The 27253-nt window shown below is 43.4% G+C and overlaps 4 protein-coding genes across 4 annotated transcripts; 3 read left to right on the top strand and 1 right to left on the bottom strand.

Moving 5' to 3' along the window:
• The first annotated feature begins 6637 nt into the window (after positions 1 to 6637).
• LOC125316443 (putative receptor-like protein kinase At3g47110) lies at positions 6638 to 9880 on the top strand. The gene is made up of 3 exons (XM_048284770.1): positions 6638 to 7748; positions 8454 to 9332; positions 9495 to 9880. The coding sequence occupies exons 1-3, from the start codon at positions 6638 to 6640 to the stop codon at positions 9878 to 9880; spliced, it is 2376 nt and encodes a 791-aa protein (XP_048140727.1).
• A 5394-nt stretch (positions 9881 to 15274) lies between these two features.
• On the bottom strand, positions 15275 to 17082 carry LOC125316537 (pentatricopeptide repeat-containing protein At3g61360-like). The gene has a single exon (XM_048285111.1). It carries the CDS (start codon positions 16948 to 16950, stop codon positions 15388 to 15390), a length of 1563 nt encoding a protein of 520 aa, XP_048141068.1. The 5' UTR covers positions 16951 to 17082; the 3' UTR covers positions 15275 to 15387.
• Positions 17083 to 22191: 5109 nt separating this feature from the next.
• Positions 22192 to 23616, top strand: LOC125316442 (LRR receptor-like serine/threonine-protein kinase EFR). The gene has a single exon (XM_048284769.1). It carries the CDS (start codon positions 22192 to 22194, stop codon positions 23614 to 23616), a length of 1425 nt encoding a protein of 474 aa, XP_048140726.1.
• A 114-nt stretch (positions 23617 to 23730) lies between these two features.
• Positions 23731 to 25435, top strand: LOC125316441 (receptor kinase-like protein Xa21). The gene is made up of 3 exons (XM_048284768.1): positions 23731 to 23896; positions 24000 to 24887; positions 25050 to 25435. Exons 1-3 carry the CDS (start codon positions 23731 to 23733, stop codon positions 25433 to 25435), a joined length of 1440 nt encoding a protein of 479 aa, XP_048140725.1.
• Positions 25436 to 27253: the final 1818 nt, after the last annotated feature.

Here is a 27253-nt window from a genome sequence, read left to right as displayed (position 1 = left end):
AAATGATGCTCGAACCGAACCGAAACATTTGATGTTAGGGCTTGAAACAAAACGGAACGAGAAAATTATAAATAAGGACTTGAATTGTCTTCATTTTTCTCAAATAAGGACATGAAGTTTGCATTATTTCCAAATAAGGGCCTCAAACGATGGCCGATTACCGACGAGGACTAGGCGAGGCCAGCCCTCGCCGGATCTACGTCATCTTCTTCTTGTTCTTCTTCGCGGCTATGATCGACTATGATTTTGACACCTCTTCACTTCACAAAACACATCATCGCAGCCGGCGATGACCCACCCTTGCCCGTGACCGATAATGCGAGGCCGTTCTCAACAGCGGTTGAAGCGAGGTCGCCACGAGGATGGCATGGCGCTACCCGGGCGAGGCCACCCATGATGGCCGCAAGGGACAGCCTTGTCGGCCGCAACAACGAAAAAAATAAAGAAATGCAAAAAAAAATAATAAAAAAAGAGTAAATGACAAAAATACCTTTGGTTAGGCCATTCTTTGAGACATAAACGACATTTGAAGCCCTTATTTAAAATTTTCCGAAACATTATACATTAAAATACACTTTGAAACCATAATACGCTCTCTCTGGTGAAATTCCTACTCCGCCTTCCTCGTTCGTCAACTCCAACGCCGTCGACTCTTCCACAAATCCAATAAACCCTAGACGGCGATACTTCAACTCCGGATCGAGGAGAGCCCTTCAGCTCGGCTACTGACTCCATCCTAATCTTCACTTGGATCACCTCTCCGTCTTCGTCATCGAGGTCCAACTACTCGATCGCCCACTGATGTTGCAGTTGGTTTGGAGGCGGCTGGATTGTGTGTGCTTCACTGCTTCCTTAGTTAATTGTGTATGTGTGTAGCTGCTGTTCTCTTCTCCGGCTAACGTCGCCTATGAGCACGAGACCTACCATTGAAGGAGCACTGTGATCATGCGCGTTGCCGAATTTTTCGAAGAGCATAATCTTTCGATTTCCTCCATTTCTCTCTTTCTGAGTGCAGCGCGCGCGTATCGTCTCCTTCCTTGGATCTGCTTTTGTTTTGCTAAGAGCGTATATTCTATGGTTTCGACTTTGTGGTCAATTAATTGCATTGAGTTGTGCGTCTTTTCCTGAATTTTCAGAATTTACAGAGGCTTCTTCATCGAGTTCTATATTATGGGACCTCATTTATTGGTGACAATCTAAGTAGCGTCGACACCGACACACGACAGTTAACGCCGACACATCATTTCTATAAGAAAAAAAATAGAGAATTCCGACACACGAGGACACGTTATATATTAAATATATAATCTTATATATAGAGAGTAAATTATTATTTTTTATCATTATTTCCATCAATTTAATTTAATGATTCACATCCACAAATAAATAACTAATATAAAAGAGCCCATAATGTATATACACTAAAAATATTAATTAGGGTTTGGGTAATTAGGGCCGAGCTGATTAGGGTGGAGGAATTTAGAATATTAGGTTTTGATAGATTACATTTTGACCCCTAAAATATTGAAATTTTCTCTTTTCTCGTATGTTGTGCTGTTCATGTGTGCATTTGCCGTGTCAATTGACGTTGAGCTCGCTTAGGAAGATTGTACACGGTATTACTCATCTAAGCTGCTGGACATGAGAAGTTTTCATATCGTACATGATGTTATACACATAGTCCTTGAGGTGCATAAACTATGCATAGCGAGATGGGCATGTACAATTCTTTATCGATAGTCATTTCTCATCGAATTGTCTATGACCAATGCATTACAATCACTATGAACAGCCGTGGAATTTTATATGTTTGGTTATCTCTAAATTCCAGTCATTCGAGCGCATGCTCCAATTTCACTTCTCCCAAATTTTTCCGTCGTATCAATAAGTATTGTGCCCTGAATCTTCTGATTGCCATTTGTACTCGAGGCACTCATCAATAAATACTGAGGCAAGTTGCCATAAAGTCTAGCAGGTATCAAGTTTAGAACTTAGGATCTAATGCTACTTTTCGGTCATCTTGGTTAGTATATGATATCGTGTGACTGAATATGATTAATAGTTAATGTATAGATTCTTATTAATGAGTTGGTGCTTGCTAAAATTGACAAACCCGAATAAATATCAACACAAATATTAAACCAGAATTTACTAAAATTGACTAAATTTCCAAAGGCTCGCGCTTTTTCCACTCATCAAATAGCTTTGACACTCCTTTGTGTGGCCCATTACTTTTGGTATAAATTTGTATGCTTCATTTTTTATTTATCATTATGTCAACTCTTTTGTTTCCTTTTTTTCTTTTTTTCTCTTACATATCCCACTTTCATCCTCCTTCTTCTTCCTTTCCACGCCTCCCACTCCTTGTTCCAAAAACCATGACGTCCCTTGTTTATTATCTATGATGCCAATCTCATTGTCATCCCGTCTCTCTGTTCTCTTAACTTCACAAGGCGATCAATTTCTTTACAAGCTCCTCCTCGTTGACTAAGATAGAAGGGTGGTGTGGGAATTAACCCTTTGTCGTCCACAGGATTTTGGACCTTCAGATTCTCGGGATCCACCTTGAGCCTTTGACGGATCAACAGTTGATAGGCATATGTAATTTGCAACAATCTTCGCAACAAGCCGAAGATGCTATATCTTAGGGAATGGAAGCGCTACAGTAATCTCTCGTGGACACACTTTCTTCGACCACGCTAAGTCCTACTGCTTCGGGAAATGCCACAAAATACATGGGTCAAATGGCTATTCCAATGGACCGATTGGCCACTCTTGAATACTTCGTCCACCAGCTGCTACTTAATTATGCAAGGCATGCCTTCAGAATATTTAAAGTTATGTTTACTGTATTCGATATGAGTTGTGTCTTTCGAACGAAAACCCAGCATATGCGAGGAAAATCCATCTGGTATTGAGACTCAAGTATTTTTGTTCCTTCTCTGATAGGCTGACCTCTTGAGACAGCTATTGGATGCATCGGACATTAACCACCCGTCAAGCAGCCTGCACTCTTCTCGTTGTCAACGACTATATCTCCCATCTCCAAGCACTAAGTTCATTAGTGTTAGCTCGTCCTAGGACCCGAAACATTTATTCTTCTAAACTCTTCTAATTGTAATTAATAGTTTTGATTAAAATTAACATTTCCAGTGGGGATCCCCTTATAACCACCAATTGCAACCATAGTGATTCGGGCCACCTTTGTTAGTGGAAAAAATTTCCACGTGATTTCCGTCTTCGAGAATAAAATCATATGAAAAGGGTATCGTGAAAAGGATGGATGAGACAATTAAAATCATATATCTTATTTTAGAAAATAACCACAAGGGTGACAGTTATTTCCACACCAATTATAGTTACGTTAAAGCACATCTTTTCACCAAATTACTCTCTCTCTAACTGCACAAAGGCAAATGTACATGTGAAATATCTAAATGAAGATCTTTGTTTAAAGATGATTGTTGATTTGTCATTTGTCATCCCATTCTGTACATGTTTCGAATTGAGCATAAGGCCTGTGATGCGCACACATTCTTGAGCACTGTCAATTTACTAAGCACTCTGTTTTGGTGCTATAGTGTTTTAAAAGAAATCCAAATCAAATTACCTTGCTTCTTTTTGTCATGCTACTTGTCTGATGCTCCTTAAGACGAATTCCAATCAACTAGCTGTCGGGAATCGGATTCGGAGGACAGCTTGGATTCTGCAGCTTGGCTAGGAATAGTGGCTTACAACCGCTTAATTCTAGAGCAAAATAAATGGATATCGGGGACTGCTCCCCGATCCTGGAGCTATAAGTTTAGTCAGATACGGGCAATACTTTTACTATGGTGGGTGTGTTAAGATACGCATGTACATTTGTATACACAGCCTGTGAAAGTCTTTCCAAACGTAGATGAAAAGAATGGGAGTGACCAGGTCTACCGAGTCTACTTACAAGGAAGAGGCTTGCTAGCCCGACCGTCCCGTGGCTGGCAAATAACAAACAAAAAAAAAAAGAGAAATTGTGAAAGATAAATTGATGGCAAGCTTAACACGGTTTATACTTTGTGCGGTCCGGCAAGACATTTCCTACGAGAAAATATTAGGCACATGCATCAACGTCTTCCGGCGACTCTGGATGCACACATAGCCTATCAAAAGTCTTTTCCAACGGGGATGGAAAGAGATGAGAGTGAATTGGCTTCACTCACTTCCCAATCACGATCCGAGTCAAGATACTATTAGTATCGATATCGTGGGGCCCGACATGAATTCGATTAGTAGTCAATGTATAGATTCTTATTAATGAGCTGGTGCTTGCTAAAATGGACAAACACGAATCAATATCAACACAAATATTAAACCGGAACTTACTAAAATTGACTAGATTTCCAAAACTCTACAACAATAAGATGTTTTAACGGAACAATTAAAATCATATATCTTATCTTAGAAAATAAACCACAAGGGCGACGTTATTTCCACACCAATTTTAGTTAAAAGCACATCTTTTGACCAAATCGCCCCCCCTCTCTCTCTAACAGCACAAAGGCAAATGTATAGGTATAATATCTATCTTAAGATCTTTGTTTAAAGATGATAGTTGATTATCATTTGCCGTCCGATTCTGTACATGTTTCGAATCGAGCATAAGGCTCGCGATGCACACACATTCTTAAGCCCTGTCAATTTACTTACCACACTGTTTTGGTGCTATAGTGTTTTAAAATAAATCCAAATCAAATTACCTTGCTTCTTTTTGTCATTGTACTTGGATGTTGCTCCTTGAGACGAATTGCAATCAATTAGCTGTTGGGAATTAGATTCGAACGACAGCTTGGATTCTGCCGCTTGACTAGGAATAGTGGCTTACCATCGCTTAATTCTAGAGCAAAATAAATGGATATTAGGGACTGCTCTCTGATCCTAGGGCTACAAGTTCAAGCGGATATAGGCAACATTGTTACTAAGGTGGGTGTGTCAAGATATATGTGTGAGTTATGTTAGAGAAGTCTTACATTGGAGAAATAGTGTGGTATTGAGCAATTAATATATCCAAGTTATCCGGTAATTCATTGGATTAAGCTTTTGAGTAAAAATGAGTCTAACTTGGATATATTAACATGCTCGAATTTGGGGTGCACTATGGTGTAGCAACACGTGCCCAATGTCAGACTTTCTGATTCTGTCCGAAAAAAGAGACCATGTATGAATTTGAGCATTAATGGAAATTCAAGTTGAGATAAATGATACCTAAATCCAGGGGAGAGCATACCTAACATAAAGGACACCCGAATTAAGGGAGAGCATACATGAAAATGAGCTCTCACGTGAGTGGGAGATTGATTCGGTCAACAAGTCCAAGTTTGGACTTTCCCTTTTCCTTCTATTACCTCGGCAACTCTAGCACATAATCAGATTTTGACCGGAAAACGTCAATTAAAGAGAATATAGAAATAAACCTTTAGAAGATTCGTATTTGTCCCATCGCAAAAGAAAATAAAAAGTCAACCACCTTCACGGACTCAAACTCAAGGCATATTTGAACATGGTGAATAAGGATGTATAGATTTCAGGTTAAGCCTTTTGGTATGCGGCGATTAAAAGGATATGTGTCGACACTCGATGCGCATAGCGGGTGTTATCTAGGCATGGCTCAGTATAACCAGTCTCACATCTCGATAATGTAACTTCTATGTATTGGATTTCCCTAAGGGTGTAAGTGCGAACTCCCAAAGACTGCTCTTTCGGAGGCTTACTACTTATATCAATTTTGCTAATGCAAAGGCTTCAATTTGTGCAACGGCAAGCCTGAATTCGTCTTTTGGCCAATCTGGTTCTTGAATCATTTATTTTTCATTGTTACTGTTCGTTAAAATCTGAATGAAAATGTAAAGCGAGGCTTTGACGTTGTCGGGAAGTGCCGCAGTGGCATCCCACGTGGCGAGACAGAGAAAAAGTTTCGGAAATATGAAACAGGACCAGCGTTATTTCCAAAATTCAAAAACTAAAAAATATGGAGAAAACCGAAAACGAAATGCGCAAAATAGAGGACGGAGGAGTTTTTCACGGAATCATGCGAGCATTGACAAATCAAAAGTCTTTGCCAACGTAGATGAAAAGAATGGAAGTGTCTAGGTCTACCGGGTCCGCCTACGGGGAGAGACTACAAGGTCCACTTAAGAGAGAGAGAGAGAGAGGGGCTTGTTAGCCTAACCGTCCGCTATCATTTGACGATGGACGGTCAAATACCAGCCACAAATTTATGTCCGACGAATAACAAACACAAAAAAGAAAAAGAAAATGTGAAAAAAAAATTGATGATAAGCTCAACGGTCATCCAGCAGCTCCGGATGCAACACATAGCTTGTCAAAAGTCTTTCCAAAGTGGATGGAAAGAGATGAGAGTGAATTATTGGGTAGGCCGCCTTCACTCACTTCCCAATCACGATCCGAGTCAAGATTCCTTTTGCTTGGGACGGTTTGGAGGAGCAAGTAGTGCAACTTGGATGCACGAGACAACAACCCAATTAGTTGTCGTTTGGGCTTGTCTGCAACGTGGGAAAGGAAAACCAGAAAGGCCCTTCACAGTTTCCTCTTAAAGTCTTGAGCTCCCTCCCTCCTTTCATTTCTACCAACTTCTGCTCGAGCTATGGAACTTGGGCACTTCGGTTTTGCGCAGTATCTGGCACCGGCTTGCCGCTTCCTTCTCTCGTCTCTCGCTCTTGCACTGTGCTTTGTCCAAGCCTCCTCCGCCACAAATGAACCCGACAAACTCGCGCTGCTCGCATTTAAGGCCGCGGTCGAAGACCCTTACAGGGGGCTTGCTTCATGGAATGACACCATCGGGTTTTGCGGTTGGTACGGGGTCACATGCGGGCCGAGGCACCAGAGGGTCACGGTCTCGCGCTTGAAATCGCTAGGACTCTCGGGGCCCATCTCTCCTCACATCGGAAACCTAAGCTTCTTGAGTGAAATTCATCTCGAGAATAATAGTCTCGTTCGAGAAATCCCTCCGCAAGTGGGGCGGTTGCGCCACCTGCGTTTGCTACAGCTAGACAACAATTCACCGGCCGGCAAAATTCCCAGAAACATGTCGGCTTGCTCAAAGCTCGAAGTCCTCAGCATTGCATTCAGCCAACTAACCGGAGTAATTCCCACAGAACTCGGTTCATTATCGAAGCTACGGGTTTTGTCCTTTTGTAAAAACGCACTCTCTGGGAATGTGCCTTCGTCCTTTGGGAACTTATCTTCACTGCAGGTTCTTGAACTCACGGAAAATAACTTGGGCGGGGGCATTCCCGAAGATCTAGGCCGCCCGACAAGTTTAACCGACATCATTGTCCCAGTAAACAGATTGTCCGGTACAATTCCGTCTTCATTGCTCAATCTCTCCTCTCTACTCCGGTTCGACGTTTTAGAAAACCAGATACAAGGGAGTCTTCCTGCAGACTTAGGCTTGACGCTCCCAAATCTTCAATGTTTCGCCATTGCCATGAACAAACTTGAGGGACCGATTCCTCCCTCGGTGTCCAATTGGACAAAGCTAGATGTCATCGAAGCCGGAGAGAACAAGCTTTCGGGGAAAGTGCCTTCTTTTGGAAATATGCCTTGGCTTTGGCTGTTTGGCATCTTCGATAACCAGCTGGGAAGTGGGAATTACGAAGACTTGAGCTTCGTATGCTCATTGACAAACTCCACCAGACTAGAGTTCTTCCAAATTCAACGGAACAGACTCGGCGGGGCACTGCCCAAATGCATAGGTAATTTCTAGCGATCTCTCAAGTGGTTCGGCGTGAATGAGAACCTTATGTTTGGTGCGATTCCTGGAGAGATTGGAAGTCTAGTCACCCCGAAGGTGTTAAATATGTATGGCAACAAGTTCTCGGGCGAGGTCCCCTCCAATTTCGGGAATCTGCAAAATCTAGTGGTATTGAAGTTAATCGATAACAACCTGGGAGGGACGATCCCAACTTCTTTAGGAAATCTAACCAAGTTGATCAAACTAAGTCTCGGTTGGAACAACTTTCATGGGGAACTTCCTTCACATCTGTCAAAGTGTCAATCTCTGCGGTGGCTTGATCTTTCTAATAATAATCTCAACGGTACCATACCCCCACAGCTCATTGGTCTCTCCTCGATAACAATCATTTTGGACTTGTCTCGGAACCATCCGAGTGGGGTTACGCCCATGGAAGTAAGGAACTTGAAGACTCTGACCGAGTTAGACATCTCTAGCAACATGTTGGTAGGTGAAATCCCAAATAGTTTGGGGGATTGTACTGGATTGACCACGCCGAGGATGGGGGGAAACTTTTTCCGTGGGTCCATTCCTCAATCAATCAAATCGTTAGGAGGTATTGAAAAAATTGATCTTTCACGCAACAATTTGACCGGTCAGATTCCGAAATTTTTGGCATTATTTCGGTCCTTGAAACTTTTGAATTTGTCATACAATAGCTTTGAAGGCATGCTACCGCTTGAAGGAGTCTTTAAGAATGCTACCGCGACTTCTATTATTGGGAACGATGAGCTTTGTGGGGGATTGCCAGCATTTCACCTCCCCAAGTGCATCTCCAAACGCGCCAAGAGAAGAAAAATCCATATATTGGTATCGTCGGCTAGTGCTACTTTTGTCATTCTTGGAATATCTCTTGTTCTGGTTTTTCTATATCTTCATTGGTTGAAGAAGAAAGTAAAAGAACCTATTTCAACTTCCACGGATGATTCATGTCCAAACATATCTTATCGAGCACTCTTAAAAGCAACCGATGATTTTTCTTCGATGAATTTGATCGATGTTGGAAACTTTGGCTCTGTTTACAAGGGGATACTAAAGGAAAATGGTACAACCGTTGCGGTGAAGGTGCTTCATTTAGTGCATCGTGGTGCTCTGAAGAGCTTCCTGGCGGAGTGCGAGGCATTAAAGAACGTGAGACATCGAAATCTTCTAAAGATATTGACAGTTTGCTCGAGTATTGATCATCAGCAAAATGATTTTAAGGCCTTAGTTTATGAGTACATGGAAAATGGAAGCCTCGAAAGGTGGCTACACCCAAACCCAACACCATCTCACAGGAATGAGCCTACCCGGACATTGAATTTCTTTCAAAGGATAAACATTGCTATTGATGTCGCCTCTGCACTGGATTATCTTCATCACCAGTGCCACATCCCCATCATACATTGTGATCTAAAGCCGAGCAATATCCTCTTAGATGCTGAGATGGTCGCCCATGTTGGTGACTTTGGATTGGCAAAGTTCCTCCCTGGATCATCCTTCGATACCGTGGCTAATCGGACGAGCTCGGTGGGCATAAGAGGAACAATCGGTTATGCTCCACCGGGTAATCTCTCTTTCAAAGCAAGAAAGTTTATTTAGGTAAAAGATGTTGATGGGTCTTTTTGTGAGTTTTGTAGCCGCATGATAACTCTTACGCCCATTACACTCTGCTTTAATGATCCGCACTCCAAAAGTTCACCCGCACTATGATCTACATTTGTGGCAGAATATACGATGGGATGCAAGGTGTCAAGAGAAGGCGACGTCTACGATTACGGCATCCTCTTATTGGAGATGTTCACGGGGTTGAGTCCCACCAATGACACCTTCAGAGACAATTTGACTCTTCATAGCTTTGTGGCAGAAGCTTTGCCCGAACGAGTGCTGGAAATTACGGATCGCATTCTGCTCCAAGAAAGAGAGAATCATTCGAGCCCCAACAGTCCTCGGCATTGGCTCTCCGAAAGCGACGGCATATTTCAAGAGTGCTTGGTTACAGTATACAATATTGGAGTCGTTTGCTCCGATGAAGTGCCTGGAAGGCGGATGAGCATTAGCGGAGCTACAAATCAGCTGCGAAAGATCAGAGAGAGACTCTTTGCACGGGGTTAACACGGCCAACAATGAAACAACAGGTCTCTACTCTATAGCATAAATTTTGTTAGAACTTGTCTCTTCTCTCGTCGCTATACATTCAGTATTGCTTATGCAAACGCAAACGTGCGGGTAAAATACATAACTGAAGATCTTTCCTTAAAGATGATAGTTGTTGTCTTTCACCATCCGTATCCGTACATGTTTTAAGCCGGCACAAGGCCCGTAATGTGCACGCCCATTATTGAGTACTGTAAGTTTACTAAAACTTTGTTTTGGTGCTGTAGTATAATAAAATGAATTCGAAATAAATTGCCATGCTGCTGCTGCTTCTTCTTTTTATGGTTTCTAGTACGAATTGCTATCAATTAGGACGCGTGTGGTAACGTTTTAGTTCCGAGAATAATTTTTGAGTAGAAATGATATTTTTTTTATTCTCGTCCCGGGGCAGCTTCTAAATAGAAGAACGCGTTTGGTAACTGCACAAAGTTTCTATTTTCGAAATATAAAAGGAACATAAATTTGTTTGGTATGAACCCAAAGATGAGTATTAAGTTATACTGAGCTTGTTTTTCTAAAATGACTTTGTTCTTTTTTTGTTCCCGGTAATAAAGAAATTACTTTCTTTTACTTCTTGTTTTTGTTCCCGAGAAGTGTGAGAATAGGGAAGGCTCTCTGTGGCTGAATTGTTGCGCGAAATACCAGGATGTGAGGAATTGCTCTATGTTCCTAAATGTTGACACCTAAGTTTTGATAATTCATTTAGTCATTTATTGCATAAAAAACTAGGAACTAACTATAGTCCCCAGAAAAAATATTTAAATCATTTTTCATGTAGTTTAGTTTAATTTATCCATACACATGTTCTTGCATTTTAATCGGACTAGCGGCGAAAATGGACTCGAAATCGACGCGGGAACCAAGGCAAAATTCAGCCTGCAAGGGGGGTGTGTGTCGAAATTCATAAGGCTATTAGGGCCTAACTGGAGCTTGATTCAGCCCATTAAACTTTAATTAGGGGAAAAGGGCCTTCAGTTAAAGCTTAATTAGTTAGAAAAAAGAACTCAATTAAGCACAGAAGGAGCAGACAAGCTGCGAAAGAAGCCACAGGTCAACCAAGCCGATTCAATCGGCGGGCCCGCCACGTGAGGGTCTAATTGATCAAAATTTCGTCCCTGATGATCAAATTGCAAAGACCCAAAATTTGGGGGACTATTCTATAGATAGACAAAAATTGAACCTAGCGAAAAATCTAGCTCGGCAAATTCAGTCTCGGAAAATACACGTGAGAATTAGACAGAGGAAGAGCACAGTCGAGAATCCCCGGTCGCCGCCCCCGGTCCGCTATCACCTCGCGCAGCCTTTGCTCCCCCTGACCAGCAGTTATCGAATCCCCGACACTGACGACGTCCATTGCTGTCGGGCCCTTCAGCCGCTACCGTGCCTCACCTAATGCTACACTGCCTTCGCCCATGACGAGGTCTGTTGCCTCCTCCTCGAGTAGACACCGTCTCTCTCCGGCTGCCTCGCTCGTACCAAAGCCGACGTCCAACAGTGGCTGCCCGAGCACCCGACAGGTCGAGTCTCCATTCCTACCAAGCCCTGCTAGCCATTGCGTCGCGACGACAGTGGACCGCGAATAGACAGAGACCCTCGCCGGTCCATCTGCCGTGCCAGAAATCACTGTCGTTGCAATCTGCAGCTCCATCCGACCTCGTCGGTTGCAGCCAGAGCAGTCGCCACCTCCATCGACGTCACCCGTGCCTTTGTTTTGTAGGTCGGCCCGTGAATTCGAGAGTTGCCGAGCCATCACCGAACCACGAGCTGCTATTCATCGTAGATTGAAATCCCCACCGTGAGTCGTGTCGTCATTCAGCCGTGATAAACCCGTGAGCTTACGGCTGTGTGTCTCCGCGAGCCCCGTCGCGAACTGGCTGAGCTAGTCGACCATCGTTGTCCAACTTGGAGCCCCATGAACATAACATATGAGTTTCTGAACACAAAATACCCAAAGAGGCTGAGATGGTAAAGTTAACCAACTAGAGGTGTAAGATGTTTCGGCGGTGGGCTTTGGCAATCCAGTCGGCAGCTTGATTGGACTCACGTGGGCAATGGACAATCGTTACGAACTTCAACTGAGCCAGACGCTCCTTGCATTCTTCTATGATTGCGCGCTTGGCCCATGGGCTTAGAGAAACGTCTAAGATGCTCTCTCAACAAGTGATAAGCTATCGCACTCAAGCACTGTGCACAGATCAGTTCGTTCTCTCAGTTCAATTCCAGTTTGCAAGAGACGAAGTACCTCTCGCACGGCTAAGCATCACCGCCAGCCATAGTTGGAAATGGGAAGTTATGCCATGGAGAGCCCGAGTTTCGTCTTCCTCAATGCATCCTAGTGGTTCCGAAGAGGAGAAAATAGAACCAGACTTCAAAAACGGTTGAACTCATTGCTTCATCAGTGTTAGGATTAACGGTGTCGCTGATTCTTTCAATATGGCGGGTTGCGAATAATAGACACGATCCGGCTTCGACCTCTTCCAAGAAATCTCTTTCATTGGTGTCTTGGCGAAGCTTTTTCATGGCATGAGTGCGAGGCATTGAGAAACATCAGACATTGTAATCTTGTGAAGGTCATGACATCTTGTTCAGGAATTGCTAAATGATGTGGACAATTTTAAGGCCCTAGTCTACGAATTTATGGTCAATGGAAACCTGGAGGATTGGCTACATCTAACTCCTGGAGAGAACGAGGGACGTGACGAGCCCAGCAACTCGAGCCTTTTAAAGGCTAAGCATTGGTATCAATGTTGCTTATGCTTCACCGTATCTCCATCACCATAGCGAGAAGCCTATAGTTCACTGCGATCTCAAGCTTGGTAACAATCCTCGATGACGATATTATTGCACATATTGGTGATGAATTGGGGAGATCAGTTCCAGCGGCAAACAGCCAAGTCTTTGCAAATTTGTAGAGTTCAGTTAGGGTAAGTGGCTTTAATATGTTGCTCCAGTTGAATTCTATGTGCTTTCTCCTCCCAGTCTTTTTGCTTCCCTCTTGTAGTAAAATCGAAAGTAAACAGGTCAAAAGAATGAGAATCCTACCTCAACCGCAGCTTTTACATGCCGATTCACTATGCTTCCTCGAACAATTCCTAGAATTGATATGTTAAATCTTGACAAGTACATTCAGGGTACCATTCTTCAGGGGTCTTCAAATGAAGCTTGTGTCTTCGGCATCATATTGGCCAGTAATTGAAATCTTAGGTTGTGAAGTGGAGCTGCATGACTGAATCTGATCTTTCCCAGGGGCTATAATGCAATCAAAATGCGGTGGATTGACAAGGGTGAAAGAATGATCTCTAGGAATTGTTCTATGGACATGGATGACAGACATGCATCTACTTAAGGAGAAGATGAAATGATTAGTAAGATATGTCGAGATAAACACATACACCCGCATAAAGCAGGGTAGCTCATCAATTACATTTGAGTGCAGCGCAGAGCATTCGCATAATTCATAGCACAGTGTGCTTCTATATTTGCATAGGTCCTGTTTTCCCCTTTCCTGTTTTTCACTTGTTTCCATAGTATGGAGTGGGAAGCCAAGAGACTGGACATGGTTATATGATATATCTACGGTTACGGCATCATCTTGCAAGAGATTTTCACCGGGAAGAGGCCCGCTGATTCGAAGGTTTTGACCTCCATAACTTTGTTGAGAAAGCATTATCTAGTGAAGCCAAAAAGATTGCAGACCCCGGGCAGCTCCAGGGTATGCAAGAAACAGAAGCAGTCAGATACAAAAACCAGATTTGAACTAGCAATGGAAGACGCAAATCTTCCGTTCCTATCAGTAGGCAACACTGTAGTCTTCTGTCCAAGAAATAGGTGATTCTTTTTCTCCTCTTTTTTCCTTTTGGATAGGAGAAGTGCTTATTTTCTGGCAACAGAAATCGGGCATCGATTTTTGAAGCTGTGACTAATCTAACCATTTTTTGTTTATTAGTGAAAATGAGAGAGGACAGAGGTGTAAGTAGGAGGAGTGAAGGTGGAAGGAGGCTGCTCTAAAAGATCCATTGCTATTACTCTAGCAGTAGTTATTAACTTTAGTATTCTGGTCATAATCATACTAAGGAGACAACTGCCAAAGAGCAAATTATGACACCTGAAATTCAACAGATACTGCTGGAGCAATAAGAGGTCCAGCAAGCTAGTAGTACCTTTCATGGGTTGATTAAAATCTTGTCTTTTGGTCACTGAGAGCACAACCCCTGATACATTCCAAGAGGGTCTTGTTAACAATTACCTTAACAGCACCAGTTAAAAGCTTCAAAACAGAAAAGATGCTCATCAAATCATGTTGGATACCGAAAAAGTACACATTTTAAGGAACTAATTGTACTGAACATCAGAGTTGCAATACAAAAAAATATTTAATAAGTTTAAACAATTGTTCCGAGACACTCTACCAACATTTTCCTTAGAGCACCTGTGGTCGCCTGCGCATGGTAACATTTACTTTTGACTGGTAATAGGGTCCAATCAACCCATATAGAAGTTCACAGAACATTAGAGTTGGTTAAACATATTTCATATATGACAATCAATTAGTACAACTCCTCCAAAAAGCAGAACTGAGCTTCAGGGTTTAAAATATGATACTCCGGTACTTAGCTTACAGTTCTAGTTTTGTCATATCCTTTGTCACAGCCGAATCTTTTTTGACCAAGTCATAAGTGCAGGGTGGCAAGGTTCTTTCTCAGAGGAAGAACTCCTCCATTTGAGTGTACAAGAAGAAGCTGGAGCTTTTCTGAGTACAATAGTGAAGTTGCAATAAATAAAGACAGTTTGTGAACATCCTTAATCTGTGACCATAAGGCAAACAACTCACTGTTGAGCAATTATCTACATGGTAGCACGAGCATACAGACCTTTCGATGAAGACAGAACAGCTCGTAACTTCTTTCAACATTTCGTCAGGAAAGAATAAGAATGCCCTACCCATCCATATGCGGATACAATATTTTCATTGCTTTGATCAAACTGAGCAGCTACCGCGCAGCAAAAAAAATCAAATGCAGGCTTTAAGAGCCATCTTTGTACAAGCCAATCAACTAATCTCATTCCACTTTAGGCATAGCGCTTACGTGCAAATCCTCACAGAAATTTGAGCAGCAGCATTTCCTTTTGCAAGTCAAATGAGAGTAAAACTGTGCCATCTTGTCAAGTCCTCAATCTCAATTTTCTGTTTTGACCAACCCACAAAAGGCAAAAGCGACCACACGAGGAAAACGCTGTGCCTCTCATATTGCTTCCTCCCTCCGGGATTTGTTTCAACCACCTGCAGAAGCTAGGTTGCATAGACATGGCCCAAGTCTCAGCAATAACTTGAGTCAACACCGCACGGTGAACACAAACGAACAGAGTTTCTCAGCGCATGTGTATCAGCCCTATAGACTTTGAGGAGAACCAAAAATGACAAACCGTCCAAATATCCAGTAAACAGAGGTTGTACTCAAACAAAGTCAACTTGAAAAAGTCCTTTCTGCATTAAATTCTAAGGAATTAGCTATACCATCAGCATGCCCTTTTGACAGAGGCAGAACAGCTTTTAACGTCTTTACCAGTTGATTGAGCTTCCTCAACTTGTCGGCCTCACCAGCCTGCAGCAGTAGCCCCCCCAACATCCGAAATGTTGCTTCAGTCATTAGCCTTCCTCTCTCCAGCATCTGTTTGGAGCACTCAAAAGCTTCTAGTTCTCTTCCACGAGAACACAATCCAATCACCAAAAGATCCAGTGCATGACCATGAGGACAATGCCCTTTGCCCACCAGGTATTCCCATAAATGCAATCCCATATCAACTTGACGATTAATACAAAAGTACTTCATCAGCATGACCACCGTCCGAGTTTTAGGCACAAAGTTTCTCTCCACCATTCTATGATATAACTCATATACTCCGTCTATTTCTCTTGATCTCATCAATCCAAAGAACAATGTATGATAGGTCATGTTGTCATGCCTAATTTGCTTCGCCTCCATCTCATCCATCAAGGCAATGGCAGCTTTTACATATTTTGCTTTTATCAGAACACTGATCATCGCATTATAGGCTGCTGTATCTGGTTGCATATTTTTTGTAAGAATCCCATCAAACAATTCCTTTGCCTTTGTTAGATTGCGAGCAACCCCCGCACCATGAATCAAAGTAGTAAATGTCTCAACAGTAGGTAAGCAACCGGCCCCTTCCATTTCTTCAAGAAGCCTTAGACCATCACCCACACAACCTCTCTTACCATTCTTACAGTAAGCATCAATCCTGATGTTATATGTCACTGTGTTAGGTTTAAAACCTCTTCTAACCATCTCATGGTAAAACAACTCCATTGAGGAGACATCGCCTGAATCTTTAAATCCCAAGAGCAGTATATTCATGGTCTTCGTATCAGGAGAGAATCGTGAATGCATCTTATTGAACACGGATCGTGCTTCCTTCATCTGCTTATGCGTGCAAAATGCCCGAAGAAGTATATTGAATTCATCCGTACCAAACTTCCTTCCAACAAACACATCATTCTCCATTCTTTCAAATGCCAGGAGAGTATCCTCATACGACTTGAATTTTGCAGTCTTCAACATCATGATGCTCATCGCCTTCAGCGTGAGCACCGAAGGGTGCATTACCCGCATCTCTTCCATCAATTCCCAGGCTTTCTCAAAGTACCGCATCCTCGCAAGTATGTGGAGAGTTCTTTCGAACGCCACCGAAGTCGGACCACACGACAAATGGCGGACAGTATATCTGAAGAACTCTAGAGCTTTGAGACCATTGGAATGAGCCCCAAATAAATGGCCAACCACGTCCTCTACGAACCCGGCGGAAAGAGTATGCGGCGGGATGTGCTTCTGAAGGACGGTTTGAAGCGTGCTATCAGGAAATGGGTGGTCGTTTATGACTTTGGCGATTTTGTCGATCTCGTTATCCTTTCCCAATGGAACGGTAGTACAGAAAAGTCGGGACAAGAAGCGCTGGTGTGGAATTCTAGCGAACTGATTCTGGGTCAGTAATTTCATCGAGCAGCTCATGATCAATGGGATCTCCGATGGCAAAACCAATCAATTCCCTTGTGGGTTCTTCTGGAATCTGCAACCACGTTAACCAGTAGTCGCATGCTCGGCTATCTACGGCCACCCATCACCAGAATTTCGCCATTTCAACACGCTCGAGAAGCGATTTAATCAAGCGATACCGTATCGCGAAAACTGGAACGAGAAAGGGACACTCCCTCCTCGTCTTCTTCGCGACCGTGGCACTCTGGAGTCTGAATCTCCGCCAATTTGCAGGGGTCCAGTCCACTGTTGGCCAGGCTGCGATGGCCGTCGCGCTCGAAATCTGGAGACTCTGCGTGTTATCTTGCTTTGGAATGCGCTATTGCTCCCGCACCCGCAGCATCTACTCTTACTGTTACCTGAGTTTTATGGGATGTTCAAGGAATACAGACCCAAAGACACTTTACGTAACAAAATTTACGAATAGCAACAGAAATGATCGACTCATAATATTTGCAAACAGTAAAGGTAAAAAAAAATTTACTATTTCTCGTAAAAAATGATGAACAATGGGAATAAAAGATCTTACTAGGAATGACCGATTCTCGGATGGTTGGTTCCCACCCTAAAACCGAGAATTGCCTGCTATGGACCGGTTTGGCAAAATGTGAAGCGTGAACCACCCACTCGCTCCGTGAACCCACTCGGGAACTGGTCCGGTTCGATTTCCGGTTGGATCTCGGTTACGGTCCTAGCGAGCACCAACATCAATTAAGAAAGAAAAGGGAACGAGTCTCCAACGGTTGAAGGAGGAAATATTTTAATATGCAAAATAATGATGGGGACAATGATTTAGTAGCATTGCCAAATAGAAAAATTTCAATATGCAAGATCACAAGCATCGTAATATTTGCAAAAGTTATTTCAAAAGGCACAAATCCACTTTAGTGCAGCTATCTAGCTAAGCCTAAACCAACATGCCACAATCTCGCCGTGTCACTACAGTAATTCCATGTTCCATATTTCATGAAGAAAGGCATATCTAAAGTAATGCGATCAAATTAAAAGAATATACATTTGTATCATATAAAAAGACTTATCCGGGTGGGCCGGTTGGATGGTTCCCACCAAGAAATCGGGAACCGAACCGGTACCCACCGATTCTAGAAAATTGAAACCGAGAACTGGATGCATCGAATAGTATCCACCGATTACCATCTATAATAAGCCGGTTAGGTACGGTCCGATCCGAATTGGATGAACCCCGATTTTTTTGCTTACCCCTAGATCTTACTACCATCAATTAGGACAGAACGTAAAAGGATAGTAACGGTCAACAAGGCGGTTCGATTACGAAAGGCGAAGAAAAATTACAAGTAACGTCGATAGTTTACCGTTCTTTTGTGGAATATTACACACCATAGGTACCCCGTACTTAGGATGAAGAAAGCAATATTACGTCCTCTAAAGAAGGGAAATTAGTTAGTTTAGTTAACAATAGGAGAAGGGAATTTGCAATTCACTTTGGTTAGAATACTATATTTGGTGGAATATTATCAACCACAGGACCCACAAAACTTACAACGAAAGTAACATTACATACTCTAAACATATGTTACAAAATGATATTTCACACGTAAATTCCGGCTTTTGACAATGCCCGATCGGACCCAAAGTGATTTTTTAGGCTAATTTTTGGGTAATGGTTTAACATACACATATATTAACGGTTACAAATGTTACCCGAACCAAACCGAAACGCTTGATGTTAGGGCTTGAAACAAAACCGAACAAGAAATTTCTATTAAGGGCTTAAAGTGCCATTATTTCTCAAATAAGGACTCGAACTTGACATTATTTCAAAATAAGGGTCTCACGATGGCCGGCTCATGGCGAGGACCGGGCAAGGCTGGCCATTGCCAAATCTTGGCAAGGGTCGCCTCGCCGCGCGAGGCAAGCCCTCACCGGATCATCACGTCATCTTCTTCTTCTTCGCAACTATGATCGACTTTGATTTTGATACCTCTTCACTTCACAAGACACCTCTTCGCAATCAACGAGGACCCACCCTCGCACGTGGCTGTTAAGGCGAGGCCGCCACAAGGGCGGCATCATGCTACTCGGGCGAGGCCACCCATGGATGGCCGCGAGGGACGGCCTTGTTGGTTGCAACAACAAAAAAATAAAAATAATAAACAGAGCAAAAGACGAAAATGGGCCATTCTTTAAAACAAATGAGACATTTCATTAAGGCCCTCATTTAAGAAAACTGAAGGCATGAAGTGCCCTTATTTGAAATTTTCCCAAACATAATACATTAAAATACATTTCAAAACCCTAATATGCTCTCTCTGGTGAAATCCCGACACCGCTTTCCTCGTTCGTCGACTCCGCCACCGTCGACTCTTCCACAAATCCAGTAAACCCTAGACGGCGATTCTCCAACTCCGGAGGAGAGCCCTTCAGTTCGGATATTGACTCCATCCTCATCTTCGTCTTCATCTTCGTCATCAAGGTCCAGCTTCTTGATCGCGCGATCGCTCACTGACGTTGCAGATGGTTTGGAGGCGGCTGGATTGCGTGTGCTTTCCTAGTTAATTGTGAATGTGTGTAGCTGCTGTTCTTTTCTCTGGCTAACGTCGCCTATGAGCACGAGAACTACCATTGAAGGAGCGCTGTGATCATGCGCATTGCCGAAATTTTCGAAGAGCATAATTTTTCGATCCCCTCCATTTCTCTCTTTCTGAGTGGAGCGCGCATCGTCTCTTTCCAATTCCTAGGATTTGCTTTTGCTTTTATAAGAGCGTATATTCTTTGGTTTCGACTTTGGGTTCAATTAATTGCGTTGAGTTGTGTATCTTTTCCTGAATTTTCAGATTCTACGGAGGCTTCTTCATCGAGTTCTATATTATGGAACCTTATTTGTTAGTAACAGTCTAAGGAACGCCTAAATTATGGGAGAGCATATCTAACATAAAGAATACCTAAATTAAGGGAAAGCATACATGAAACCGAGCTCTCCCGTGGTCGGGAGACCGATTCGGTCAGCAAGTCCAAGTTTGGACTTTACCTTTTCCTTTTATTGCATCGGCGACTCCAGTACATGATCGGACTTTGACTGGGAAACATCAATCAAGGAGAATATTGAAATAAATCTTTAGAATATTCATATTTATCCCATAGCAAAAAATAATCAAAAGTTAGATCACGTTCACAAATTCAAACTTGAGACATATTTTAACAGGATGAATAAGGATGTATAGATTTCATGTCAAGCCTTCTGGTATGCAGCAATTAAAAGGATCTCGATACACATAGCAAGTGTTGTCTAAATATGCCTTAGTATAATCAGTCCCACATCTCAATAATGTAACTTTTGTGTATTGGATTTTTCTAAGGGCGTAAGTGCGAATTCTCCGGCATTGCTCTTTCGGAGGCTTACTACTTATATCAATTTCACTAATGCAAAGGCTTCAATTTGTGCATCGACAACCCCGTATTCGTCTTTCGGCCAATATGGTCCTTGAATTATATATTTTTCGTTGTTACGTTCCGTTAAAATCTAAACGAAAACGTAAGCAAGGCTTTGAAGCTGTTGGGGAGTGCTGCGGTGGCATCCTATGTGGCATTCCACGTGGCGGACAGAGAAAAGTTTTAAGGAAATATGAAATAGGACCAGCGTTACTTCCAAAATTCAAAAATTGAAAAAAAAATATGGAGAAAAGGGAAAATGAAATGTGCGAAATAGAGGACAGAGGAGTTTCCACGGAATCATATGAGTGTTGATAAATTATGGGACATGACAGATGGGATTGGATTGTCCTGTCAAGACGTAGATATAAAGATACATGCATGCATCAACGTCATCCAGTGACTTTGGATGCATACGTAGCTAGCTTGTCAAAAGTCCTTTCCAACGTGGATGGAAAGAATGGGAGTGACCGGTCTACCGCGTCTATTTACGGGAAAGAATGGGAGTTTTTATGAAAAAAATTGATGGCAAGCTTAACACGGCTAGTACCGTGTACATGCGAGCAAGACTTTTCCGAAGGTTGGTAGTGGGCGGTGATTCCGTGGTTGGCGGTTGTTGGCAACGGTGGTCGGCAATCGCGGGCGGCAATGGGCGACAACCGATGGAGGTTGGCGGTGGTTGGCTATCCGGAACAATCGGCGGGTGGCGGCTAGCGGAGGTCTCCGGTGGGCCGAGGCGGGCGATGGTCGGTGGTGGTCGTGGGTTGTGGCCGGTGAAGGTCCACGATGGACGGAGGCCGGCGACGATCCACGGCCGGTGGAGGTTAGCGGTGGTTGGCTATCGAGGACAGTCGGCAAGTGGCGATTGGTAGAGGTCCACGGTAGGCGGGGGCAAGCGATGGTCGGCGGTTGGCGGTGGTCGTGGGCGGCGACCCGTGGAGGTCGGGGATGGGCGGCGATCGACGACGGTCCACGGTCGCGGAGGTTGGTAGATGTGGATATGATCGAAAAGAGAGTGAGGCGAAAAGTACTTTTTGAGTTGGAGAAGATATTATTTTAACTTCTCAAAGTTAGGAAAAAAATAACTTCAAAAGTGAAAATTTTTTTCAAAAGTAAAAATTTTTACCAAACAAATTTCTGCCTTAAAAGTATTTCTAGAGCAGAAATCCCCTTCTAGAAATGTTATCATGCACTCCCTTAGTACGGTGTGCGGTCAGGCAAGACTTTTCCTACGAGAAAATATTGGGTACGTGCATCAATGTCTTCCGGTGACTCCGGATGCACACACGGCCTGTCAAAAGTCTTTTCCAACGTGGATGGAAAGAATGGGAGCGACCAGGTCTACCGGGTCTACTTGCGAGAAAGACGGTTGCTAGCATTACCATCCACTTGGACGGTCAAATGCGAGCCACAAACTCGGGGCTGGCAAATAACAAGAAAGGAAAAGGAAAGGAAATTGTGAAAAAAATTGATAACGCGGCTAGTACCGTGTGCAATCGAGCAAGACTTTTCCTAAGAGAAAATATTAGGCACATGCATCACCGTCATCCGGAGATTCCGGATGCAGCAAAGCACATAGCTTCACCGACTTTGCAATCGCGACCCGAGTCAAGATTCGTTTGGTTGGGACGGTTCGGACGAGAAAGTAGTGCAACTTGGATGCCCGAGAAAACCAACTCGGTTAGCTGTTGTTTTGGCTTGTCTGCAACATTGGAAAAAGGAAAAACCAGAAAGGCCCTTCACAGTTTCCTCTTAAAGTCTTAAGCTCCCTCCCTCCTTTCATTTCTACCAACTTCTGCTCGAGCTATGGAACTTGGGCACTTCAGTTTTGTGCGGTATCCGGCACCGGCATGCCGTTTCCTTCTCTCGTCTCTCGCTCTTGCACCGTGCTTTATCCAAGCCTCCTCCGCCACAAATGAAACCGACAAACTCGCGCTGCTCGCATTTAAGGCCGCAGCCAAAGACCCTTACGGGGCGCTTGCCTCGTGGAATGACACCGTCGGGTTTTGCCATTGGCACGGTGTCACATGCGGCCCGAGGCACCCGAGGGTTACGGCCCCGAACTTGACATCGCTAGGACTCTCGGGGCCCATCTCTCCTCACATTGGAAACCTAAGCTTCTTGAGTGAAATTGATCTCCAGAATAATAGTCTCGTTCGAGAAATCCCTCCGCAAGTCGGGCGGTTGCGCCGCCTGCGTTTTCTACGGCTAGACAACAATTCACTGGCCGGCGAAATTCCTAGAAACATGTCAGCTTGCTCAAAGCTCGTAGTCCTCAGCATTCCATTCAACCAACTAATCGGAGTAATTCCCACAGAACTCGGTTCATTTACGAAGCTACGATTTTTGTCCTTCTATAAAAATGCACTCTCTGGAAATGTGCCTTCCTTCTTTGGGAACTTATCTTCACCGCAGGTTCTTCAACTCACGGAAAATAACTTGGGCGGGAGCATTCCCGAAGATCTAGGCCGCCCGACAAGTTTACATACTATCACCGTCTCGGGAAACAGATTCTCCGGTACAATTCCGCCTTCATTGCTCAATCTCTCCTCTCTAACCCAGTTCGGCGTTTTAGACAACCGGATACAAGGGAGTCTTCCTGCAGGCTTAGGCTTGACGCTCCCAAATCGTCAAATTTTCAGCATTTCCACGAACCAACTTGAGGGACCGATTCCTCCCTCGGTGTCCAATTGGACAAAGCTAGAGGTTATTCAATCCGGACCGAACAAGCTTTCAGGGAAAGTGCCTTCTTTCGGAAATATGCCTAGGCTTTGGCATTTTTCCATCTTCGATAACCAGCTGGGAAATGGGAATTCTGAAGACTTGAGCTTCGTATGCTCATTGACAAACTCCACCAGACTAGATTTCTTCGAAATTGGTTGGAACAGACTTGGCGGGGCACCGCCCAAATGCATAGGTAATTTCTCGTGCACTCTCGTAGTGTTCGACGTGAGTGAGAACCTTATATTTGGTGCGATTCCCGGAGAGATTGGAAGTCTAGTCAACCCGCACCGGCTAGATATGTATTCCAACAAGTTTTCGGGGGAGGTTCCCTCAAATTTCGGGAATCTGCAAAATCTAGGGGTATTGCAGTTAATGGATAACAACCTGGGAGGGACTATCCCAACTTCTTTGGGGAATCTAACCAAGTTGATCATGCTAAGTCTTCGTTGGAACAACTTTCATGGGGAAATTCCTTCACATCCGTCAAAGTGTCAATCTCTGCGGTGACTTGATCTTTCTAATAATAATCTCAGCGGTACCATACCCCCACAGCTCATTGGTCTCTCCTCGATAACAATCATTTTGAACTTGTCTCGGAACCATCCGAGTGGGGTTCCGCCCATGGAAGTAGGGAACTTGAAGACTCTGACCGAGTTAGACATCTCCGACAACAAGTTGGTAGGTGAAATCCCAAATAGTTTAGGAGATTGTACTGGATTGACCTCACCGAGGATGGGGGGAAACTTTTTCCGTGGGTCCATTCCTCAATCGATCGCATCGTTAGGAGGTATTGAAGAGCTAGATCTTTCATGCAACAATTTGACGGGTCAGATTCCAGAATGTTTAGCATTATTTCGGTCCTTGAAACTTTTGAATTTGTCTTACAATAGCTTTGAAGGCATGCTACCGCTTGAAGGAGTCTTTGAGAATGCTACCGCGACTTCTATTGTTGGGAACGATGAGCTTTGTGGGGGATTGCCAGCATTTCACCTCCCCAAGTGCATCTCCAAACGCTCCAAGAGAAGAAAAAATCCATATATTGGTATCGTCGGCTTGTGCTACTTTTGTCATTCTTGGAATAGCTCTTGTTATGGTTTATCTATATCTTCGTTGGTTGAAGAAGAAAGTAAAAGAACCGATTTCAACTTCCATGGATGATCCATGTCCAGACATATCTTATCGAGCACTCTTAAAAGCAACCGATGATTTTTCTTCAATGAATTTGATCGGTGTTGGAAACTTTGGCTCTGTTTACAAGGGGATACTTAAGGAAAATGTTACAACCGTTGCGGTGAAGGTGCTTCATTTAGTGCATCGTGGTGCTCTGAAGAGCTTCCTGGCGGAGTGCGAGGCATTAAAGAACGTGAGACATCGAAATCTTCTAAAGATATTGACGGTTTGCTCGAGTATTGATCATCAGCAAAATGATTTTAAGGCCTTAGTTTATGAGTACATGGAAAATGGAAGCCTCGAAAGGTGGTTACACCCAAACCCAACACCATCTCACGGGAATGAGCCTACCCGGACATTGAATTTCTTTCAAAGGATAAACATTGCTATTGATGTCGCCTCTGCACTGGACTATCTCCATCACCAATGCCACATCCCCATCATACATTGTGATCTAAAGCCGAGCAATATCCTCTTAGATGCTGAGATGGTCGCCCATGTTGGTGACTTTGGATTGGCAAAGTTCCTCCCTGGATCATCCTCTGATACCGTGGCTAATCGGACGAGCTCGGTGGGCATAAGAGGAACAATCGGTTATGCTCCACCGGGTAATCTCTCTTTCAAAGCAAGAAAGTTTATTTAGGTAAAAGATGTTGATGGGTCTTTTTGTGAGTTTTGTAGCCGCATGATAACTCTTACGCCCATTACACTCTGCTTTAATGATCTGCACTCCAAAAGTTCGCCCGCACTATAATCTACATTTGTGGCAGAATATACAATGGGATGCAAGGTGTCAAGAGAAGGCGACGTCTACGATTACGGCATCTTCTTATTGGAGATGTTCACGGGGTTGAGTCCCACCAATGACACCTTCGGAGACAATTTGACTCTTCATAGCTTTGTGGCAGAAGCTTTGCACGAACGAGTGCTAAAAATTACGGATCGCATTCTGCTCCAAGAAAGAGAGAATCATTCAAGCCCCAACGATCCTCAGCATTGGCTCTCCGCAAGCGACGGCATATTTCAAGAGTGCTTGGTTACATTATACAATATTGGAGTCATTTGCTCCGATGAAGTGCCCGGAAGGCGGATGAGCATCAGCGGAGCTGCAAATCAGCTGCAAAAGATCGGAGAGAAACTCTTTGCACGGGGTTAACACGGACAACAATGAAACCACAGGTCTATACTCTATAGCATAAATTTTATTAGAACTTGTCTCTTCTCTCGTCATTGTACAATCTGTATTGCTTATGCATCCGCAAACGTGCGGGTAAAATACATTATCGAAGATCTTTCCTTAAAGATGATAGTTGTTATCTTTCACCATCCGCCTCTGTACATGTTTCAAGCTAGCATAAGGCTCGTAATGTGCACGCACATTATTGAGTACTATAAGTTTACTAAAACTTTGTTTTGGTGCTGTAGTATAATAAAATGAATTCGAAATAAATTGCCATGCTGCTGCTTCTTCTTCTTTTTATGGTTTCTAGTACGAATTGCTATCAATTAGGGCGCGTGTGGTGACTTTTCGATTCCGAGAATAATTCCGAGTAGAAATGATATTTTTTTTATTTTGTCCCGAGGGCAGCTTCTAAATAGAAGAACGCGTTTGATAACTGCACAAAATTTCTATTTCCGAAATATAACAGGAACATAAATTTGTTTGGTATGAACCTAAAAATTTATATTCTTAACTTTTTATATTTAATTATAAAAAAGCCAATGGAGGTGGTAAGGACCGTCGGCTACCACGGCGGGGGCCGTCGACGGCAATGGCAATTGACGACCTACAATGACCGGCAGTGGACTCGTGGTTGTAAAGATGAGTACCAAGTTATATTGAGCTAGTTTTTCTAAAATGACTTTGTTTCGCTGTTTGTTCCCAGTAACAAAGAAATTACTTTCTTTTACTTCTTGTTTTTGCTCCCGAGAACAAAAAGTCATTTAGCCTGGTGTCGCCACTTGCTTTTCCTCTATCAACACGTACACAAATGGGTTTATATTCGTTTTCTATTTCGGGAAAAAAAGAATTACCAAACAAACCCTTAGCTACAGGAAATTTGATTCAAAAGGAAAGCTAGGTTTGTGCAGTTTGACTAGGGAAGGCTCTCTGTGGCTGAATTGTTGCGCGAAATACTAGTATGTTAGGAATTGCTCTATGTTCTTAAATGTCGACACCTAAGTTTTGGCAATTCATTTAATCATTTATTCCATAAAAAATTAGGAACTAACTATAGTCCCTAGCAAAAATATTTAAATCAATTTTCGTGTAGTTTAGTTTAATTTATCCATACATGTGTTCTTGCATTTTAATCGGACCGGTGGCGAAAATGGACTCGAAATCGACGCGTGAACCAAGGCAAAACTCAGCCTGCAAGGGGGTGTGTGTCGAAATTCATAAGGCTATTAGGGCCTAACTGGAGCTTGATTCGGGCCATTAAACTTTAATTAGGGGAAAAGGGCCTTCAGTTAAAGCTTAATTAAATAGAAAAAAGAACTCAATTAAGCACAGAAGGAGCAGACAAGGAGCAGACAAGCTGCGAAAGAAGCCACAGACCAGCCAAGCCGATTCAATCGGTGGGCCCGCCCCGTGAGGGTCTAATTGATCAAAATTTTGTCCCTGATGATCAAATTGCAAAGACCCAAAATTTGGGGGACTATTCCATAGATAGACAAAAATTGAACCTAGCAAAAACTCTAGGTCGGCAAATTCAGTCTCAGAACACGTGAGAATTAAACAGAGGAAGAGCAGAGTCGAGAATCCCCGGTCGCCGCCCCCGTCCGCTATCACCTCGCACAGCCTTTGCTGCCCCTGACCAGCAGTCATCGAATCCCCAACACTGACGACGTCCATTGTTGTCGGGCCCTTCAGTCGCTACCGTGCCTCACCTAATGCTACACTGCCTTCGCCCATGACGAGGTCTGTTGCCTCCTCCTCGAGTAGACACCGTCTCTCTCCGGCTGCCTCGCTCGT

This window comes from Rhodamnia argentea, chromosome 9 (genome assembly GCF_020921035.1).
Source record: "Rhodamnia argentea isolate NSW1041297 chromosome 9, ASM2092103v1, whole genome shotgun sequence".
NCBI classification, from domain to species: domain Eukaryota; kingdom Viridiplantae; phylum Streptophyta; class Magnoliopsida; order Myrtales; family Myrtaceae; genus Rhodamnia; species Rhodamnia argentea.
Note: the sequence above shows the minus strand (reverse complement) of the source record. Positions and strands in the feature narration are given on the sequence as shown.